The 22,047-nt window shown below is 47.9% G+C and overlaps 1 protein-coding gene and 1 long non-coding RNA gene across 4 annotated transcripts in view; one reads left to right on the top strand and one right to left on the bottom strand.

Moving 5' to 3' along the window:
* Positions 1 to 11,570: 11,570 nt before the first annotated feature.
* The window catches only part of ADCY5 (adenylate cyclase 5), a 137,584-nt gene continuing 127,107 nt past the window's right edge, over positions 11,571 to 22,047 (bottom strand). The window contains exons 16-21 of one of the 2 annotated variants that reach the window (XM_072963972.1): positions 21,797 to 21,826; positions 20,597 to 20,729; positions 17,434 to 17,697; positions 16,401 to 16,605; positions 13,411 to 13,535; positions 11,571 to 12,318 (exon numbers count right to left, since the gene is read on the bottom strand). In XM_072963972.1, coding sequence (XP_072820073.1) covers positions 12,190 to 12,318; positions 13,411 to 13,535; positions 16,401 to 16,605; positions 17,434 to 17,697; positions 20,597 to 20,729; positions 21,797 to 21,826 — 886 coding nt within the window. In that variant the 3' untranslated portion in view covers positions 11,571 to 12,189. Of the gene's footprint in view, positions 12,319 to 13,410; positions 13,536 to 15,557; positions 16,606 to 17,433; positions 17,698 to 20,596; positions 20,730 to 21,796; positions 21,827 to 22,047 lie in introns of those variants that run through there. The other variant, XM_072963969.1, reaches the window with a different exon arrangement.
* LOC140697141 (uncharacterized) lies at positions 12,189 to 15,434 on the top strand. 2 transcript variants are annotated; one of them, XR_012073983.1, is made up of 3 exons: positions 12,189 to 12,276; positions 13,697 to 13,948; positions 14,920 to 15,434. It is a non-coding gene; the product is annotated as an uncharacterized lncRNA (long non-coding RNA). The 2 variants fall into 2 exon arrangements; XR_012073979.1 differs by having other exon boundaries at positions 13,697 to 15,434.

Raw genomic sequence — 22,047 nt, 5'->3', positions numbered from 1 at the left:
AATGTGTATAGCAGAGGAGCTGCCCATGTCTGAGTTAGGACTCCAAGGCAGATTCATCCAAGGTGGATTCCTTGTTTCTCAAGAATAAATCAAAGGACTTTATGGTATCTGTAAGATTAAAGCCAGGGCAACTATTAATTTCTTTGATGACCTGGAATGCCTTATGGCATTTCTCAGTCCAGTTGAGAGGCTCATTGTCTCCTCCTGTAAGAGCTTCACAAAGGGGTTTTGCTATGAGTCCAAAGTTAGGAATCCAAATGTGACAGAACCCAGACTTTCCCAGGAATCCTTGCAGTTGTCCCTTTGTCATTGGGAACCTCAACCATGGCTAGAGTTTCCCTTCTGTCAGAGAGCAAGTCTGTCCCTGTGAGCATTCAAAATCCAAATATTTAAACAATATTCAAAATTGCTGAGCAATTTGTGCCTTTTTATTAAACACCTTATAGCTTCATTCAACCAAGTAGTTCAAAGTCTATATATTTGCTCTTTGTATTAGCAAACAGAATATCATCCATATACTAGAGCAGGGCTCGCTCATTTAGTTGAGGGCCCCTAAGTCTTGCCAGGATTTCTCTAAACATTGTGGGTTTTTTTAAGTCCCTGAGGAAGTACTGTCCAACAGAACTATTTCACTTTTGTTTAACTTTTGTATCTAGATCTTCCCATTTGAAAGCAGACAACTTTTGAGATTCAAAACTAAAAGATACACAGATAACTTGTTATTTATTGATATTCCACCCCAAAGCAGCAGAATATACATTCTTTAAGTGCATGTGGAACATTCCCCAGCATATATCACATGCTAGGTCGCAAAACAAACCTCAGTAAATTTAAGAAATTTGAAATCCTCTCAAGCATCTTTTTTGACCACATCAGACATCTTTTCTGACCACAACACTATGAGATTAGAAATCAACTACAAAAAACCAAAAACAAACAAACAAACAGACAAAAAACAACTGCAAAAAACACATGGAGGCTAAACAATATGCTATTTAACAGACAATGGATCAATGAAGAAATTAAATAAATCAAATACCTAGAGACAAAACAAAAACATGACGATCTCAAACAAACAAAATCCAAAGTTAGTAGAAGGAAAGCAATCATAACGATCAGAGTAGAAATAAATGGAGAAAATAAAATGGAGAAAAAAATAGAAAAGATCAATAAAACTAAAAGCTAGTTCTTTAAAAATATAAACAAAATTGATAAATCTTTAGCCAAACTCATCAGGAAAAAAAGGGAGAGGGCCCAAAACAATAAAATCAGAAATGAAAAAGCAGAAGTTACACCTGACACCACAGAAATACAAAGGATCCTAAGAGACTATTGCAAGCAACTATTGCCAATGAAATGAACAACCTAGAAGAAATGTGCAAATTCTTAGAAAGGTACCATCTCCCAAGACTGAACCAGGAAGAAACAGAAAATATGAACAGGCCAATTACCAGTAATAAAACTGAATCAGTAACTTAAACTCCCAGCAAACAGAAGTCCAGGACCAGATGGCTTCACAGGTGAGTGCTACCAAACATTTAGAGAGTTAACACATATTCCTTCTGAAACTATTCCAGAGTACTGAAGGAAGTATTGCAGGAAGAAAGGATCACTTCCAAACTCATTCTATGAGACCACCATCACCCTGATACCAAAACCAGACACAGGTAACACAAAAAAAAATTTACAGGCCAATATCACTGATGAACATAAATGCAAAACTCCTCAACAAAATCCAACAATACATTAAAAGTATCATACATCAGGATCAAGAGAGGTTTATCTCCAGGATGCAAGATGATTCAATATCTGAAAATCAATCACTGTGATACACCCCATTAAAAAACTGAGTAAAAACCAGACCATCAATAAATGCAGAAAAAGCTTTTGATAAAATTCAATATCCATTTATGATTTAAAAAAAGCTCTCCAGAAAGTAGGCATAGAGTTGAACGTACCTCAACATAATAAAGGTCACATAGGACAAGCCCATAGCTAGCATCTTACACAGCGGTAAAAAGCTGAAAGCATTTCCTCTAAGATCAGGAACAAGAAGATGATGCCCACTCTTGCCGTTTTCATTCAACATAGTTTTGGAAGCCCCAATCATAGCAATCAGAGAAGAAAAAGAAATAAAAGGAATCCAAATCGGAAAAGAAGTAAAGCTGTCATTATGATGGATGACAGGAGACTATACGTGGAAAACACTAAATAAGCGACCAGAAAAGTACTGGAGCTCAATGAATTTGGTAAAGTTGCAGGATACAAAATTAATATACAGAAATCAGTTGCATTTCTATACACTAACAATAAAATAGCAGAAAAATAAATTAAGGAAAGAATCCCATTTACCACCACACCAAAAAGAATGAAATACCTAGGAATAAACCTATCCAAGGAGACAAAGGATCTGTACTCTGAAAATTATGAGACACTGATGAAAGAAACTGAAGACAACATAAACGTTTGGAAAGATATACTGTGTTCTTGGATTGCAAGAATAAATATTGTTAAAATGGCCATACTACCCAAGGTAATATACAAGTTCAGTGCAATCCCTATCAAATTACCAGTAACATTTTTCACAGAGCTGAAACAAAGAAATGTTAAAATTTGTATGGAAACACAGAAGACCCCAAATAGCCAAAACAATCTTGAAAAAGGAGAACGGATCTGGGGAAATCATGCTTCCTGACTTCAGACTATACTACAAAGCTGTTGTTTTGTAATCAAAACAATATAGTACTGGCACAAAAACAGGCACATAGATCAATGAAACATGATAGAAAGTCCAGAAATAAACCCACACACCCCTGGTCAATTAGTCTACAACAAAGGAGGAAAGAATATACAATGGAGAAAAGGTAGTCTCTTCAATAAATGGTGCTGGGAAAACTGGACAACTACCTGTAAAAGACTGAAATTAGATCTCTAACACCAATACAAAAATAAACTCAAAATGGACTAAAGATCTAAATGTTGGGGGAGGGTATAGCTCAAGTGGTAGAGCACAAGCTTGGCATGCACAAGGTCCTGGGTTCAATCCCCAGTACCTCCTATAAATAAACGAACAAACAAACAAACCTAATTACCTCCCCCCCACCCACAAAAAATTAAAAAAAATTTTTTTAAAGACCTAAATGTAAGACCAGATGCTATAAAACTCCTGGAGGAAAACATAGGCAGAACACTCTTGGACATAAATTACAGCAATATATTTTTTGAACCAGCTCCTGGAGTAATAGGAATAAAAGCATAAATAAACAAATGGGACCTAATTAAACTTAAAAGCTTTTGCACAGCTAAGGATACCATCAACAAAACGAAAAGACAAACCTACAGAATGCGAGAAAATATTTGCAAATGATGTGACCAACAAAGGACTAATTTCCAAAATATACAAATAGCTCATACACCTTAATATCAAAAAACAAGCTATCCAATCCAAAAATGGGCAGAAGACCTAAATAGACATCTCTCCAAAGTAAACATATAGATAGCCAACAAGCACATGAAAAGTTGCTGAACATCACTAATTGTTAGAGGAATGCAAAACAAAATTATAATGAGATATCACCACACCAGTCAGAATGGCCATCATTAAAAAGTCCACAATAAATGCTGGAGAGGGTGTGGAGAAAAAGGAACCCTCCTACACTGTTGGTGGGAATGTAGATTGGTGTCACTATGGAGGACAGTATGGAGGTTCCTTAAAAACTAAAAATAGATTTATCATATGATCCAGCAATCCCACTCCTGAGCATATACTTGGAGAAAAATATAATTCAAAAAGACACATGCACCCCAAAGTTCATAGCAGCACTACTTATTAATAGCCAATATATGGAAACAACCCAAGTGCACATTAACAGATGACTGGATAGAGAAGAGGTGGTATATATATATACAATGGACTACTACTCTGCCATTAAAAAGAATAAAATAATGCCATTTGAAGCAATGTGGATGGACCTAGAGATTGTCATTCTAAGTGAAGTAAGACAGAAAGAGAAATAAAAATGCCATATGATATCGCTTATATGTGGAATCTTAAAAAAAAGACACAAATGAACTACTTATTATTTATAACTTAAATGATTGATTTCTTGAATATGTGTAAGCACATTTGACTATTCTTTTTGATTGAATTAGTACATTCTGTTGATCTTATGACCTATGTAAGTTAAAAAAGCTAAAGTTTTAGTTCTTAGACAAAATGAACCATGCATATATGTAAATTAAAAAAATTCCCAGAATAGATAAATCCAGAGAGAGAGAGAATGCATATTGTGGTTTCCAGGGGCTGGGAGGATGGTGCCAATAGAGGGAAAGTGCTTAATGTGTAAGAGGTTTTATTTTGGGTGATGGAAATTTTTTGGAACTAGACAGAAGTGGTGTTTGCACAACACTGAATGACTGAATGCCACAGAACTGTTCATTTTAAAATGGTTAATTTCTAGGTGAATTTCACCTCAGTAAGTTATTTAAATAAATAATGAAATGCCAAAAAAAAAAAAGAAGAAAAGACAACCTACAAAAACTGGGAGAAAATATTTGCAAACTATGTGAATGACAAGGGATTAATTTCCAAAATATACAACAGCTCACACAACTTAATATCAAAACACAACCCAATCAAACACTGGGCAGGCAACCTAAATAGACATTTCTCCGAAGAAGACATCCAGATGACCAACAAGCACATGAAAAGATGCTCAATTTTGCTAATTATTAGAGAAATGCAAATCAAAACTACAAAGGTTGTCACCTCACACCAGTATAATGGCCGTCATTAAAAAAATCTACAAATAAATGCTGGAGAGGGTGTGGAGAAAACGGAACCCTCCTACACTGTTGGTGAGTATGTAAATTGGTGCAGCCACTATGGAGGACAGTATGGAAGTCCCTTAAAAAACTAAAAAATAGACTTACCATGTGATCCAGCACTCCCATTCCTGGGCCTATATCCAGAAGTACCTGAATTTGAAAAGATACATTCACCCTAACATTCACAGCAGTACTATTTACAATAGTCAAGGCATGGAGACAACCTAAATGTCCATCAACAGATAGATAAAGAAGATGTGGTATATACATACAATGAAATATTACTCAGCCATAAAAAAGAATGAAATAATGTCACTTGCTGCAACATGGACCTAGAGATTATCATATTAAGTGGAGTAAGTCAGATAGAAAAAGACAATATCATATGATATCACTTACATGTGGAAACTCAGAAAAGTAATACAAATGAACTTATTTACCAATCAGGAACAGACTCACAGACATAGAAAACAAACTATGGTTACCAAAGGGGGAAGAGGGGAGAGAGATAAATTAGGAATTTGGGATTAACACATATGCACTACTATATATAAAACAGATAAACAACAAGTTTATACTGTATAGCATAGGGAACTATATTCAATATCTTGTAATCATCTATAATGGAAAAGAATATGAAAAAGAATAGATATACATGTGTGACTAAATCACTTTGCTTTACACTTAAAACTAACACAACATTGTAAACCAACTATACTTCAATTAAAAAAATAACTCAAGTGTATACAAAAAAAGGCATCCTTCAAATTTAACAAAGTAGTTAGCAGAGTGTATGGATTAGGCACTGGATAAGTATCTTCTACAATATAGTTTCTCTGAAGTTGTGCACAAACCAGTGTTCATCCGTGCCAGAATTCTGACCAGTAAAATCTGAGTGTTAGAAAGTGACCTGCAGAGGTGTATTCTATTCTATTCAAGGAAGGCCATTAGCAGGGGTTAAATTCCACACTTCCCTATTCCTTCAATGGGTACTGCTTTAAGTTTAGAATTTTTGCCCCAGGGTGAAGCCTAACCTGTATAGGCAAAGTTATCTTTGCTCTCCCCAGCCTCCCATCCACCCATACCTCTGGACTCACCTTCTGGTACTTTAATGTCCATTTATCCAGGTAGTTGCCTTAGTAAATCTCATTCCAGGAGGGGGGTGGGGCATTTAGTCATGTCTAGAAAGCCATGCTTTGGGTGCATCTCCCCCATCTGACAGTCTAGTGACTGAAAAAAAAAAAAGGCTTTTTCAAGGTTTCTCTGGACACTCCAGTTACTAAAGTTCTCAGAGGGAAGTTTAGAAAGTTGGATATTTAAAACTGAGTAAGTGGCCTGATATCAATATAAAGTCTCAAAGTTGATTTCCCGGCATCATTGTCACCCAGGGTTCCATATGGGAGACATTGATGGATGTGGGACTTAAAGGCTCTGTCATTCTTGGTCACTGTTATTCTCAGCACGGGCATCTGATGTGCCACTTGTTCTTTACCTTCAAGAATCTCATTTAGGATGTGACAGTCTTTTCCAGCATCCCTCCTGTTTGTAATATGCACACTGGTGGGTGTCATTATGGAGTGGAAGTTTGAGGCTTGAGGCTCCTACCTTTTGCTAAGTTCCTTATGAGGGTCCCTGATTTGGTCCAGCTGTTCTCTGTGTTAAGACGGCTGCCAACAGTGGTCTGTTGCTTCGCTCTCCGTTGTTCCCCCTTCTCCTGCACCTGGTCCCTGCCATTAAAAACTTTGAAGGCAATTTCAGCAAGTTGAGACATAGGCATCCCTAAATCCCTTTCCACCTTTTGCAGTTTCTTCTGTATATCGGGGTTGCGCTCACCAATAAGGCGTTAACCATCTTTTAAATTCTCTGGGGCCTCAGATTCTATATCTGCGTATTGCCTATAGGCTCTGAAGACCCTTTCTAGAAATTCTGAAAGATCCCCATTCAGTTTGTTTTACCTCCTGACTTTAAGTCTTTTTCTGTTTTGCCCAACTCCCCACAAGAATGCAGTCTCAGTAATGTTCCAGTATTGGCCTACTCCCAATATTCACATCCCAATTAGGACCCGCTGCTTGTATAGCTATGCTTGCAACAGCCTGCACTGAAGTGCCAGGGGCTTCTGTATGAAGGTAATCTGCCTGCTCCCCAGCTTTTTCTAGCACCATTCTGCCTTCTTCTATGTGCAGAGGGTACTTCATAAATATTTAACATCTGCTCAGGTTGGGTTGTGGGTTCCAGAAATAGAAAAGAGACTTTCCATTCTCTGCAAGTCATTTCTCTAAGTTGCCATATTGTTCTTCTAATTAAATAAGTCTGAAGTTGAAAAATGGAGAGTAGACCCATCAGTCCCATCGGCTCCCAGTCTTGGCATTTACACCTCCTGAGGGGATTTTCTTTAATGGGTGGATTGTCTACCTGAGTTTGAGTTGCTCCCTGGTGGATATGAAAGGGGGAGAACATTCTTATTTCCCCATCCTTGGAGACGGGGATGGGGGAGCGAGCCTCAGACTGTGGCTCAGGCACTGGCAGCGAAGGAGCAGCCGCAGCCTCATCATGGGAGGGAGGAGGAGCAGCAGTCAGAGCGTTAGGCTGAATTAACAGTGAGCCGTTCTCCTTTTCATGAGGAGCAAGGAAAGTAGGTTTCCTTGCCTTCCCTTCCTATTGGGCTGTATCTTACTTTTTCTATGCACAGGTTTACTCTGATACAATAACATAAAAGAGTATACATAAGGTATTTCATCCCATTTTTCTTCCTCTTTACAAAAATCAATCCAGTTGCAAAATTTATTCTAATCTAGGGATCCATTTTCAGGCCATTTTGCTCTGCAATCTAAAGGATATTGTGGCCATGCAGTGTTACAAAAATACCATCTTTTTCTTTTCCATGGATTCATAACAAATTTCCCCAGTGCTGGACAATGCAGCCTTGAGGGAACTGAATTACCATGTCTGATTTTGAAGGGTCTTTGCTTCCAGGGGGGTCACAGCACAAAATCTTTCTACCGGTCCTCACCACAGTCACCAAGAAGCTCAATCCCTAATAGCCCATTCTTAACAAATAAGACAACCCAACATGGACACGATAAAACAAGACCCATACAAAACAAAACAGAAAATATGGAGCCCCAAGCCTTTAACTCAGGTACGGACTACAAAGCAGCTGTATAACCTTCCCTGTTGTCTGACCCGGTGGGCCTCCAACCCACGAGCTGGTCAGGATTGCACAGGTGTGTTTAACAAGGTTTCTCACTCAAAAGACATCTTCCAAACCCCGAAACCATTTCTTCACTGCAAAACTAAACCAAGTCCTGGAGGTCAGAGGTGCCTCCCTGGGGAAGTCAGGGAGATGATCCGTGGAACAAATGGACCAGGCAGTCGCGTGAACTCGTCCATAGGCTCTCAGTACCACCAAGGGGCCGACAAACCAGGGGCGAAATCTCTGTCTGGACTTAACTTCTGCCAGCTCACCAAATTTGTTACCAAACCAGGTTTATCCTCCCTGAGGCACAAGCTGAGATGCTGAGACGCTGAGGTTTGCAGCAAAGAGAAAGCTTATGTGCAAGGCAGCCAAGGAAGAAGACGCGAGGACACAGCTCAAATCCGCCTCCCTGTAAGCAGGGGCGCAGGGTATTTATATAGGATAACGAATTAAGAAGCAGGGCGGTCTGAAGACTAGGGTGTGTGGTGAAAGGTGATTGGAAAAAGGTGTGAAAATCCTTTTTCTGCGCAGGCGTAACTAAACTACTGTCCTCTGCACTTTCTAAAGTGCACCAAAGCCACTCACACATGCCCAGTTGAAGGGTCCGTGGTTCTGAGTCTTAACCAGCTCAGCTCCAACTAGACTCAGCTGACTTCAAGTTTCTAGAAAACAGCTGGGGCCAATGTCTTATAGTTTAGGCTACATGGGGCTTGGAGGACATGCAAGCCTTCTGTAGCAACGATTAAAACGGCCTTGATAAATAAAAAAGATCTTGATTAGTGAAGACAGGTTATAGGTGAAATGGATTTAACTAATTACCCATGGTCTCACCCCAGCCTGAAAAGTTCTCTGAGTTAAACTTTAGCTCTATGCAATTACTTCCTTCACACACACATTTGAATTCCTAATAATGTCTATTCTCTTTGGGGCTGGTACCTGCCTATGACCAGGACAACCACATCTGTGTCTCCACGTGGCCATCATTGCAGTGAACCTCAGTGAAGTCTCTTTCACTGGTTCCTTAATTTTCACTTGTTTTCAATTTAATTTGACCAAGCCCCTCTGGTTTTATTTCCTGATCCCAAATATAACCCTGCACTTGATGGTGCAGTAGCTGGGAACTGCTGAAAAGAGCCCCCTGCCTTCCTACCATCTTTCCCTTCCCCTGGGGGAGGAGGAGCCCTGGGCACATGTGAAGTTACTTACCTGCATGGGCTTAGCAGACGGGCCCGCTTTAGTCTTATCTCTGCTAATTACTAGCTGTATGGGTTTAGGCAAATAACTCAACTTCTCTGTTTCTTCAGTGAAATGTGGTGGCCAAGAGGATTAAATGAGATAATGTTCATTGAAGGGTCTGGCACACAGAATGCCTAATAGATGGTAGCCATTGTTATTAGTATCCAGGTCAAGTCAGTTCACCTCCTGCCTGCATCTCTGTCCTCCCTACTTTGGTCCTTTCAACAATCTGTGTTCCCTCTTGTAATTTCAACTTTCATTCCCTTAGCAGAGAAGGATGTTTGGCTCACCTGTTTTAAAACATCCTCCCCTTGACTCTGGATCTTTTCTGGTTCCATCCTCAATCCCATGTCCCCTTCACTCCTGGCCCCTCTCCATCTCTTCATTCCTCAGCCTCCTGCCCCCTGGCACCTGCTTCTTGGTCCAGTCACCAGTGTTCTCCAGCCTGCTGCCACAATGACTATAGTCTTCAGCTGACATTCTCTCCACAGCAGTGCACTGTCCCCACTCAGGGGAGCTCTCCACCCTCTGAGTCTCCCTCTGCAGCGCCCCTTCTGTACTGAGTACACTGTTCTTTGGACTAGAACCAGGCCCATGGCCCAAGATGCAAATCAGACCAGGACACGATACCAGTGAAAGTGTTTAATAGTTAAATTATTTAAATAGACTTTTCAATTTCCATGGGAAATCATAATTGTATCTGTTTTTGCAAGAGCAGGGATAAAAAAAAGTGCACACCCCTTGGAGGGAATGAAGAGCTAGCACTGCACATTGTCACCGGTCACTGCTGGGATGGGGAAGATGGGCCCCCACAAGGCCGGGGAGGCCATGACCAACAAAGGGAACACAGGAAGAACTCAGCACACATGTTACTCTGGTTGGAAGCAAAACAAAAACCCAGCAACACTGGTGGGCCATATGGAGGGTTCAGGGGCTTGAGAACAACACTGTTGAGAGAGCCGGCCACTCACGACAGATGCAAGAGGGGCGATACAGAACGCAGAGGATGGAGCAGCAAAAGCGCACAGACTAAGGCTGCCCGTTCTAGGTCCATAAGCTTTGCTTCTCAGAGCTGTGCTCAAATTGGGGCGGGAGACAGTGTGTGGAAAGGGGAGGGTGGTGCTAGTGTCCAGTGAGAGGTGGTGCAGGTGGGCATCAAAGTAACATTTTGCAGCTGGCATATAGGTGCCTCCTCACCTCCTTCAAGCTCACGTTGGAGGCGAGGATAATTCTGCCCTGAGAAGCAACGAAAAGATCTGGGTACAGGACCCAAGGATTCTGTTTGAGTATGTCTCTATGATAGTGTATCATTTTTCAAATGCCTCCTTCACAGGGTATAAAAAATAGAATTTGTTTCTCGGTATATTTAACTGCCCCCCTCCACTAAACAAAAACAAGACAAAATGAAATTTCTGCTAGCTTTGCCCCATGGACTCTGAAGCTGGCCTCTACCCTTTCCTCTGCCTAGTTTGCAGGTGGAGAGCAAAGCCACTGCCCTTCCCTGAGCCTGAGGGCTGTATATTACATCCCCAAGTCTGAGGGACCATCTCAAGAGAGAGCCACCTGCACCTCAGCCAACAGAGAAAGCCAGGCAGGCGCGGTTTCCTCACATCCCCACACCAGCTGAGCACCCAGCGCCATCCCTGAGCTCTCAGAGTTGCAGGAGCTGCCTCTCTGCAGGCAGCAAATGGCTGACATCTCAGGGAGCAGAAGGGTGGGCAGTGGCCAAGCTGTCCTGCAGGTTGAGGCTACTTCCCTTGGTTCCAGCTTTGTCTGAGATGGGAAAGTTTTTTGTTTTCTTTTCATTCTGTCTGCATTTTACTTAGGGGAAGTGATGAGTGTGTGTGTGTGTGTGTGTGTGTGTGTGTGTGTTTGTGTGAGAGAGACAGAGAGAGGTGGGGTAATGTGTGCATGCATCTTCCACCTAATCTGAATGTATGGTACCCCAATAGGACATGCTCGCTACTCTGGCAGGACCTGGGAGAATCTGAAGTGAGGGGAACAGGCGTCCTGAATGAGACCAGTTCCACAGCATAAACACACACACGCGCACACACCAGTACATACATCAACATACGTACAGTACAAATGAGCACAAACGCCCTGCTGTGCACAGCTGTTTTCTAATATAGAGAATTTACAAAATATAGAATTTGGTGTATTTGTTAGATCTCCAAGGTTTTCAATAATACAAAATAAAAAATACAAAAAGACAAGTTGGGGCCCCCGCCCTCCCTCCCCAGCGGTGCCCTCATTTGTTTGTGGGTCTTACACGCACACAACTGGCATAGTCTAAAGAAGGGCACAGAAACGGGTTTTGTTTTATTTAATAAATATTTTCTTTTTCCCAGAACCACCACTCCTTGCTTCGAGTCCTCTGGCCTCCCCCTCGCAGTGAGTTCTGCGCCCTGCAGGGACACGGTCCGTGTGTGCGGGTGTGGGAGGAGACGCGGATGAAGGCCGCGGTCCCTCCAAAGGCGGCGCTCCTGCCGAAAGCGCCCTCCACGGTGGAGCAGGGGCGCGGCCTCTGTCTGAGGTTTAAAGGCTCACACAGAAGAGCAGACCCCGGGTCCCCGGGTCCCCCCGGGTTCCCCGGGCCCGAGTCGCGCCGCCTCCCCGCAGCCCTGCCCGAGCCGGGCTGCCGCACACCCGCGAGCCCTCCAGCAGCTCCTCTGCGCCCGCGCGGCGGCAGCACCCGTTGGAAAACTCGAGATTCCCACCGAGTCCGGCGGCGTCTTCTACCGGGGAGGCATCTTTGGTCAGCTCGGTGCTCGCAGGACGCTGGCACGCCGGGGCCTGGGACGGAGGCCGCCCGCCCAACCGCCCGGCCGCAAAGGCAGAAGCTGCTTCTGGAGTCAAAGTGGAAAATCTCAGGGCGGCCTCGTGGCTGCAGCGGGGCTTCCGCCGTTTCTCCGGAGGCCGGGCGGCTGCTAACTGGGCGGGGGCCCTCCGTTGAGGAAGTAGGTCATCATCTCGCCTTTGCCCTTGACCTTGACCACACCCCGGCACTCCAGCTGGTACGTGTTGGCGGCCAGCACCTGGTACATGTCTGTGGTGACCTGCGGGGGCAAAGGAGGGGAGAGGACAGGCCATGGGTGACCTGAGCCCTCCCTGAATGTGCCGTTGGGGCAGAGCTGACCGCCCCGACGCGGAAGGGCGGTGGCACCGCCCCGGGGCTGCTGTCGTGGGTGGGGGGCGGCTGCACCCACCCGTGCGGGGCGGGGCGCGGGCACCTCACACGTGCCTGCGGCCCACACAGTGCTTGTCACCGTCCACTGTGAGAGTAACGCGGAAGCCGAGGGGAGGGCTGCGAGCGCACAGCCGTCTGACCCCGCACAGTCCGATCCCAAGGGTTTACCAGCCTCACTCCTGACCCATTAGAAACAGTTCTGGAAACTGGCTTTTCACCACAGTTTGAGAACCACTGCTGATCTCGGTTCCCCTTTCTAAGAACTGTCCTCTCAGGTTCAGAAAATCGAAGCCACTTGCCTGAAGTTACACAGCTAATAAGTGACTGGGCCAGGATTCACTCCAGATTACTGCCTGCCTCTGCTTTAGCTTTGGAGCAAAGAGGAGAACTCATAGGAGGCTTCCGTAACCGCACGACACTGCTGCAGGGTGAAGGGCCAGAGCAGGGTGACAGGAGTAGCAGTACGGACAAATGCCTCACCACAAGGTGACCCAAGAGCCCTTTCTGGGTACAGCCAGCACCTCCACCACACACCTGTTGGAGCTAGTGGAGGCACCATCCTGGGACCAGTGGCCTTGTCTGGTTCTCAGGACTAGGCCCCGAGTGCTGTGGGCCCCAGGTGGCAAGACCCTGCTCCCTGCGGTCATCTTGTGTCCCCTGTGGGTGGCTGGGTTGTCCCTTAGCACTTCTAGCCTGGCATCAGCAGCTGGCTACCCCCAACGCCCCCAGTTCCATCTGTGGCCAGTAGAGGGCTTTGCACAGGATAGAAGATCTGTCCAAGGTACTGAGGGCCTGAAACACAATTGCGTTCCCCAAGCTTTCAAGACATCAGTGCCAACTTCCCCATCATCCTCAAATCTGGCTGCAGAAATTCTGACTGGCAACTGTGGGGGCTGCTAGAAGACCACTTAGCAACACACAGAGGCCCCCATGTGGGTGGGGTGGATGTTCCTGCACTCACCTGGATGCGGTCGGGCACACCAGTACTGTCCATGCGGCTGGCCACGTTCACTGTATTGCCCCAGATGTCGTACTGAGGCTTGCGGGCCCCAATAACCCCTGCCACCACGGGGCCAATATTAAGCCCTGCAGGGGACAGAAGTCAGTATGCTCATCAGGGTTCCAACCAGTGCTTGCCCTGCCTGCTCTTGCTACCATTCCTCCTTGACACTCGGCAGGCTTTCCCTGATTCTTGGTCTGAGGACACCTAGGGTGGTCCTGGCCTGAGGCTGTGCCTAATCCCACAGCTGCCACTGCTCTGCTACTACTGCATGCTTGGTAACTCAAGACCACAGGAACCTGTTCACATAGCTACTGCTCCTCGTCCTTGCTGCCCAGGCAACACTCAGCTCCTGCAAGCCCACCACCAAGGCTGCCCTCTTCAAGGTTTCCAGTGACCTCTCATCTGATTGCCTCTCCAAGACAACACTGAGCAACCCTGCCACTGAGCCTCTGCTGTGCTGGTCTCCACTTCAAGTGTCCTCCCTTCTTCCCTCCAGGTGAAGTCCTTCTCTGACACCTCTGCCTCAATCGATATGCTCCAGACATTTTTTGCCCCATCTCCAAGCCCCAGGGTGCTCCCTCCTATTACATAAACTATCTCTCTCATGCTGGGCCTTGTTAAGCCTCGCTGTTTAACTGTTTCTTGTGTGTGAAAGGCAGGACCACAGACACAGCAGAAGCTCCCACATGTGCCCCTTGGGTCACTCACTAAGTCAGAAATCTCACCAGTCCTCAAAACTCTTCCCTCCATGACCGTCCTTTTTGGTCCCATCAAGCCACATGTATCTTTTTTACCCCATGTGTTGTTCCCAGGCTGGACTGTCAGCCTCACTGGCCAAAAGCCACGCTCCCCTGAGTCCAAAGGAAGGGATCTGCCACACAAGGCTCCCACCTGTCTGCCCAGCTATTTGTCTACCCACCACTCAGCCCCCAGTCCTGTCTAAGGAAGGAGCTGGGGCAGCTCACGGAAATGAATACATACCAGGAGGAAAATACAAATCAATGGAACTGGGAGGGGTGGGGTGAAAGGAAAAAAAGAATGGCTACATCACAGGAACCAAGCGCGAAGTTAACACAGAAGCGCAGGCTGCCCATCAGTTGAAGCAGCCCCCGAGCTGGCTCTGGCCTGGCTGTCCAGCAGCCAATGCAAAATGAAGACCCAGTCCGGTCCACAGGCGTGTGCCCAAGGGCCAATGCGGCCAGCTCGTCAGGGAAAGCCCAGCTCCCGACACTCAGGCCAGAACAAAAGGTCTCCTGAGGCCATTCGTGATCACAATATTCATTTTTAGGAATCCAGTATTTTGGCTTAATGTGCTAATTTTGAGAACTGAAATACCAGTATCTTTGTTGGTGAATTACTGTTCCTTTTTTAAAAAAATTTGAAGTCTGAGTCATTTGTGGCCTAAGACATCCCTGAGGGGATAATAATGCATTAAAATTCTGACAAGAACAAAACCATCTCTTTCAGAAAGCATTCTTTACCTCCATTGTCCTCAAGAGGAGGAGAGAGCAATGCTCGACGAAGAAGAGTTTCTGCTGAAAAAGTAACTCTTACTCTGAAAGCCTGGGCAACCTTGGCAAGATAGATGCTAAGGACAAAATGAGCTGCTGAGACACCTTGAATCTTACTGAGCAACATGCCCAGAGTCACGAGTCAGAGATCGTTTTGTGTATACATTAGGGGGAGCAAGCAAATGGGCAAGTGTGTGGTGGATGTACATGGGTTTTCACTGTGCTATTCTTTTAGCTCTTCTGTAGAGTTGAAACTTGTCAGAATAAAAGGCTGAGGTAATAAAACAACAAAATTAAACACAAAAAAGACTGTATAGCACAGGGAATATAGCCAATATTTTATAATAATTTTAAATGGAGTATAATCTATAAAACTATTGAACCACTATGCTTTCCCCCTGCAGCTAATACAATATTGTAAATCAACTGTACTCCAATTAAAAAATAAAATGCAAAGAATGAAAAAAATTATATAGTCTTTTGGTTCAAGATTTTCTGAACAAGTAGAATATGGCTCTGACTGTTTTCTGAAACCGACGAGGGCCTCTGCCCAGAATCCGCCCTCTCTTCTGCAGCAGCCCTGCCCCCAGGATGCCAGGGCATCTACAAAGCTCCTCCAAGCCACCACCAAGAGCCAAGGCCTTTGACAAAGAAGGAACCCAGGGAAGATACCTGGATTCGTCTTAGCTGCACATCCTCACCATTTCTTTCCCCAGTTTGTGTCAGAAAAGTTTTCACAGCACCTAGGGGATTTTGCTCGCATGCACACAGAAGCCACTTACAGCTCAGCAATAACCCCAGCCACCCATTCTGGTTTTTAAGACTACTTTTTTAAAAAAAAGTTGAAATATAATTATTTGTCAATTTTACATGATTATGTTCATGTTTAGTTTTTTTTAAACATTTCACTTTATTTTGGTTTGCTAACAATTTTGTAAAATATATGTCCAATATTTTCATAAATTCACAAATGGAATGACCTGCACTATGTTTACACAATTAGTATTTAAAATGTATAATTATTTCATTTTTCGGCTTTTCACTTTTACTGAATGAGTTTGGCATAGTTGTAAATAAAACATTGCCATTAAGTCAATACTACTTGAAACACATGGGACTGCCATCTGCCTGTGGGGCAGTGACTAGGGCCCCTGCGTCCTTTCACACAGCACCCCCTACAAAGCCTCTCTAGCAGGCACAGCGAATGGGAGAGGCAGGAACTCAGCCAGCGTCCTGGGCACGTCCCCGGCACACCAACGCGCAGGGGCAGCTCCAGGCCCTGGGAGAACTCTGCTGTGAGATCAGTGCCTACTCCCACCCCTTGGACAGGGGCGCCCCATAATGTCAGCCTCTGTTTGGGTGGGGTCACGGACATGGGATAGGGGATGGTGAGTGGGGAGCTCCTCCAAGCCCTCAGCACTCCCCGGCCCGGCTCACCAATCTTCATCTGGAAGTTGTTGAACGAGTGCTCGTTGATGTACTTCATTTGGTCCATCAGCTTCATGGCGAAGTCAGCGAGAGCTTTGATGTGGGTCTTGCCCACCTTGTCGTAGGTGGAGTCGTTGAGGCCTGAGGCGGCCATGTAGGTGCTGCCAATGGTCTTGATCTTTTCTAGCTGTCTGAACCGATCCTCGCTGATGATCTGGACAGATGGATGCCAAACCTGGGTCACCCCCAAGGCTGCTGCACTGAAGTCCGTAGGGAAGTGCAGTAGCACGGCCCCTGCATCTCCCCAATTCAAAGAGTGGGCCCGTCTCCATCGCCAACTCAGTGCAAAGCCCCGGAGCTACCCAGCAGGCAGGCCTCCTCCAGCACCTACCTGCTGTCTAGTGGCTGTGGGCTACAAGCCCACCCACACACCAGAGCCCCACCCAGCTCCACCAGCCCTCTCCTCCCTGCGCTCCGTGCTCCAGTCCATCTTCCCGCCGGGGCTGACCTCTCACACCCACAACGCGGTGAGCTCCCGGGGCTGAGACTGTCCCATTGGGCACAGTATCCCCAGGGCCTGGCACACACTAGATGCCCAACAAGGGAGCAATAAACAAATGAAGAAGATGTCTTTGTTTCTGCCTCTGTTCAGGGCTTTGCATCTTTGTCCTGTCTCCTCCCTTAGCCTGGGAATTCTTCTTTCCTTGGTCCCTCTCAAAAGCTGAGTCCCTGCCTGGCAGGAGAGGAATGATGGATGATGGGGGCGGGGTGGTTGGCAAGTCAGCGGGGCGGGGCCTTGATGGGGCAGCCAAGGTACCAAGACTTCAAGTTCAAACAGCTGGGGCTGAAACCCCAGCTCTGCCACTTACAAGTAGTGACTGCAGGCCAAACACTTAACATCTGTGGGCCTCAGGTTCCCCATCATAACATGGTGATGGGGAGGAAATGTCTGCAGTGTCTGGGACGCAGTCAGGGCTTCTGACATCTCTGCTCACTTCTGGTGATGGGAAAGGGGGTGTCGGGGTCGGGGGCCAGGCCGCACCTCATCGAAGTCGGCAATGATCTCGTTGAGCAGCCGCAGGCACTCAACGCCCTCGTTGTTGGCCTCCAGCTCCACGTAGAACTCGGAGAAGTTGGCGATGGAGGCGAACATGACGGCCACGCACTCGCACGACTGGTAGTAGAGCTCGTCGTTGCGCCGCTCGCGGGCCAGGAAGTGCGCAGCCACGTCCTTGGGCAGGATGTTGTGCAGCAGCCGCCGGTTGTAGGCCTGCAACTCCTCCATCTCTTCCTTCTCCTCCGTGGCCTGGGACAGAGGAACCAGGACAGAGGACCGGGTCAGAGGAGGGCCCGGCAGGGCACTGCCTAGGACAAGGCACGGCCACCTGCCCACGAGCTGATGCAGGCCCTAGATTCCAGCAAGTGCCAGCTTTGCATCCTCACTGCTGTCTCTACCTCCAGGTTTTCCATAAAGAGCATCTCTTACTTTGACCTTCAGGAAAGAAAGATTTGTAAGTAGCTAACTCTGCCCCCACTCCCAGCTCGCCTCTTGGAAAGTGAAGTCTATAAGACCGTTGATACTGAAAGAGGGAACCCTGAGTGGAAACAGGTCCCAGAGGAGAGGCCAGAAGGAGCCTGCCTGCCCTGGACCCGAAGGGGCAGGAGGGTAGAAGGATGGTCTAAAGCCACACCCAAATGGCCCTCCAGCCACCCACGTGCTCCTCACTTTCCATTTTCCTCTTCATATCAGGAAATGCAACCGGAAAAGCAGTTTGCTATGGATCACTTTAGCAGACTGACCCCACGAAAGTGTGGCCTGAGTCTGGACAAGGGCCCTAGACTGAGGGTCACAGAACAAGGACCTCTTTAAGACTGACAAAGACTGAGAGACAAAGAAAGACAGGAGACATAACAACCAAATGCAGAGAGTACCCTGGAGAGCATCCTGGGCCAGAACTGGGACAGTTGACAAACGTGAACAGGTTCTGTGGGTGGGGTGGTATTGTGGGCGGGTACTGTTGATTTCCTGCCTGGGAGGTCACATGGGGATACTGTAGAGGCTGTCCTTGCTTTTGGGAGAAATTGGAGAATTGGGAGGGGACTGGGGCATCATGTCAGAATAGAGAGAGAACAGGTGTGGAGCAAATGCAGAACCATGGTTGGGGAACCTGGTGAAGAGACTGCTGGAGTTCTTTACACTGTTCTTTTAACTTTTCTGTAAGTTTTAAATTATTTTTTTAAAACTTCCTCCCATAAAAGAAGATGAAAATGGGGGGATGCATGGATGTGGGGTAGGAAGTCAGGGAGGAAAGATAAAGAAGTGTAAATAGCCTATTTCCACAGCCACATATGGAAACACTAATAATACAAGTGCCTCCCAGGGCTGAAGACAGGCGGGGAGTGACGGAGAACTTGATCTCCAAACCGTCAGCACAGCTTGGGGCTGGGCTGCAGCCTGGGGGTGCGGGAGGCAACCAGAGTGCTTTAGGTACCCGGGGCCTGAGACCAAGGGGACTGCAGGGGGTCTTGTCCTCGTCCCTAACACACCCCTTCCTGCAGCAGATAGCCCACGGCCTTGGCTGTTTCGGGCCTAGGAGCTTCACCCTGGCCGAGAGCTGGGATGCTTCAGTTCCCCGGGAGACCCCAGCTCCCCGAGAGACCCTGCCTCGTGGCTCATCCAGGTCTTCTGGGGCTGCGAGAAAGCTGCTGTTGCCTGGGCACTGGGGAGCCAGGGTTGGCGGCTATGGTGAAGCTTCAGGCTGCTCTGCTCAGCCTGGCAGGCAGCCTCAGTTTGATCCAGTGCACCCGGGAACTGGATAAGGTCCCTGGGTGGGAGTGAAGGGGCAGCTGGTCACAAAGACGCGGAGTGGCAGGCTCACTCTCTCGTTGCCACCCCTTTCTCAGGGTCTTTGCAACACAACTGAGATGAACAACAGCTAGCATCTTGGGAGGGGCTTCCCGGGGGCTAAGGGGGGAGGTGAGGTGTGAGCAGAGGAGTGGAGGGACATCAGCCCCGAGCCCCACAGAACCTGGCCAGCCCCCCAGAGAGAGCTGGGGCCTCCTGGGAGCCTCCCCAAGGAGAGAGGTGTGAAGACCTCAGTGGGCACCTCAGCCAGACCTCATGCAGAACACCCAACAGCAGGGAAAACCAGATGCCCCCATCTTCACTCAGCATCCAGTGGAAATCCAGGGCCTCCTGGCCCAGCCCAAGACTTTAATCTCAATCTTATTAAGAAGCTGAGGATGGAGGGGGCCTAAGTGAGTCACAGATGAGCCAGAGAAGTGGTCTGCACACAGGGGCCAGGCCAGAGGAGGCAAAGAGGCTGGGCTAAGCTACGCCCTGCAAGGGGCTTGGCTGGACTAACAAGTATGAGCCCCACCCCCACTCACATCTAAGAGCTGGCTCTCTCCTGCACTTTCTGAGGTGGTCCAGCAGGGAGTAAGAGGCCAATGGGGCTGCGGCTAGCACCGGGAGCACCCTGTGTGTGGTCTAGCAGCCTCCCCTCCTCCGGGTGGATACAATCAGGGCTCAGGGCACGAGGTCTGGAGAGCAGAGTGCTGGCTGGATTTCAGCCTCACCTGGGTGCCCAGCACCACCTCTGCCCCTGCTTAGGCCATCTCTCACCAGGGCCAGGGCCCAGCCACCTGGCTGGACTTCCTGTCGATGGTCTTTGATGCTCCTTCCATCCATCCTCCCCTGGAAGGATCTTCAAGCCCCGTGTGGTCACATTAAGCCTTGCTCAGAAGCCTGTGGTGCCAGCTCCTGCACGTGGCCGGGCTCCTGCGCTAAGGCATCCATGACCCCAGGACCGTGCGCCCTGCTCATCTCCTCCTACTCCACTCCTCTCCCCCACGCCTTCTTGCCTCCCTGCTGCCCCGTCACAAGCTGTGCTTGTCCACGCCCCTCTGTCCTGGATGACATAGTCTTTGTAACTTCAGAGCATATCTCCTTGGCCCATCAGAGTCCCAGCACTGCTTGGGGTGGGTTTGTCTGGACCTCCAGGGCTTTGCCTCTTGGCCCCAGAGAGCAGGGAGCAGACTCACTGGGACATGGGGCAATGGTCAGTTGGGATGAGGCCTGAGCAGGACACTTCGTTAGTGCGGAACACAGGCTCGGCCCAGCCCGTGAACTCGCTCGCTCACAAAGTGTCGTGAGGCCTGGGTTCCCCCCGCCCTGCTCCAGCCCCCAGCCCCCAACCACCCACCTGCAGTTTCCAGAGGAAGTCAAGGCGGGCGGTGGACTCCACCTGCTGGGCATGCAGGTACAGGGCCAGCACGAAGACGGAGATGATGATGGGCGTCACCACCTTCAGTGCCACCTTGGTCGCGTGCTCAGGGCTGCGGTGGGAGGTAGATGCCCCGACACATCATGCCAGGCTCGGGGCCCCTGCAGGCCTTTTTCCTTCCTCTCCCTTCAGTTCCCCCTTCTCCTCATCCTCCTGCTCTAACTTTGCCTGAGGTGTGCCTCTTCCAGGAAGCCTTCTTGGTGGGCAGCCCCGTCTCAGCCCCTGCTCACCCTACGGCTCAGTGGCCATGACTCCCTTCCTGAGGGCTTACTCTCCCCCATCACTGTGGAGCTTCCCTCTGGTCACTTCAGGGGATGAATGAAGACTCTGTAAAAGGCAGTGAGTACATCCCAGGTCTTTCTCAGTTGACAAGACAGAGATCAGCACATGGGAGCCAGGCAGGCCATACTGACCATCTCTCTGCAACCTTGTGCCAGTCTTTTAACCTCTCTGAACCTTAGTTTCCTAATCTGTAAAATGAGATAACAATACCCACATTTCAGGATTGTGAAAAGAATTAAAGATACTGCATACAAAACTCCCTGTACAGTATCCGACAAACAACAGGAACTCCAAAACTGGTCACTATTATTGTCTACTTATATTTCTGTTAACATTATTAATACTCCTAATAAAAGCAGCTATCCCAAACTCTGCTCCTGTCCCAGCAAAGAGCCCAAACCTTGAGGGCTGCATAGACTCCCTGTCCAGCATTAGCCCTGAGGCAGGGCCTAACCCACAAACTCTGCAGGCCTCGTGTCGGCTCCTCACCTCCAGGGGCAGAGGGGGCACCTGTTCTCCTGTGCCTGGGGTCCCACATGTGCTCCTGGGGAAAAGCTGAGGCTAAGTGCTCTAAGGTGAGGCCTGTGGGTTGACCTGTGGGACCTGATGACCCTGGCCACCAGTCTGTAGATCATCCTGGGGTGATAAAGGAAGGGCATCTACCCAGTGAGGCCTCCTTGATACTTGGGGAGGGGAGGGCTCCTCCTTTACCGCCCACCTTCCCACCTGGGCGCTGCTGCCTTCTCTGCTGGGCCCTGGGCGCTGGCCTCTGGCAGCTCGGTGCCAAGGGCAGGCAGGGGCTGTATCAGGGAACTCGGAGAAAGAGCTTCAACTCACCACTGGGAGGTCCCGTTGTTGCTGAAGTCTCTGTGAACAGGAGTTGGGGAGAGCTGTTCAGGACTGCTCTCTGCATTGGCAGCCTCCATCCCTGCTCTGTCCCCCATCGGCCGTGCCCCCTCCTGCTCTGCTGCCCCCTGCTGTAGCCCCCCATCCTGCTTCTCCCCAACCCTGCTTCCCCCCTATGCTGCTCTCCTTCCCTGTGCCCAATACTTCAGCCTCTCTGCTGTTGCTCCTTCGCTCCATCCCCA

Source organism: Vicugna pacos, chromosome 1 (assembly GCF_048564905.1).
Source record: "Vicugna pacos chromosome 1, VicPac4, whole genome shotgun sequence".
Taxonomy (NCBI): Eukaryota; Metazoa; Chordata; class Mammalia; order Artiodactyla; family Camelidae; genus Vicugna; species Vicugna pacos.
The sequence above is the reverse complement of the archived record's forward strand: the minus strand, read 5'-3'. Positions and strand labels throughout refer to the sequence as shown.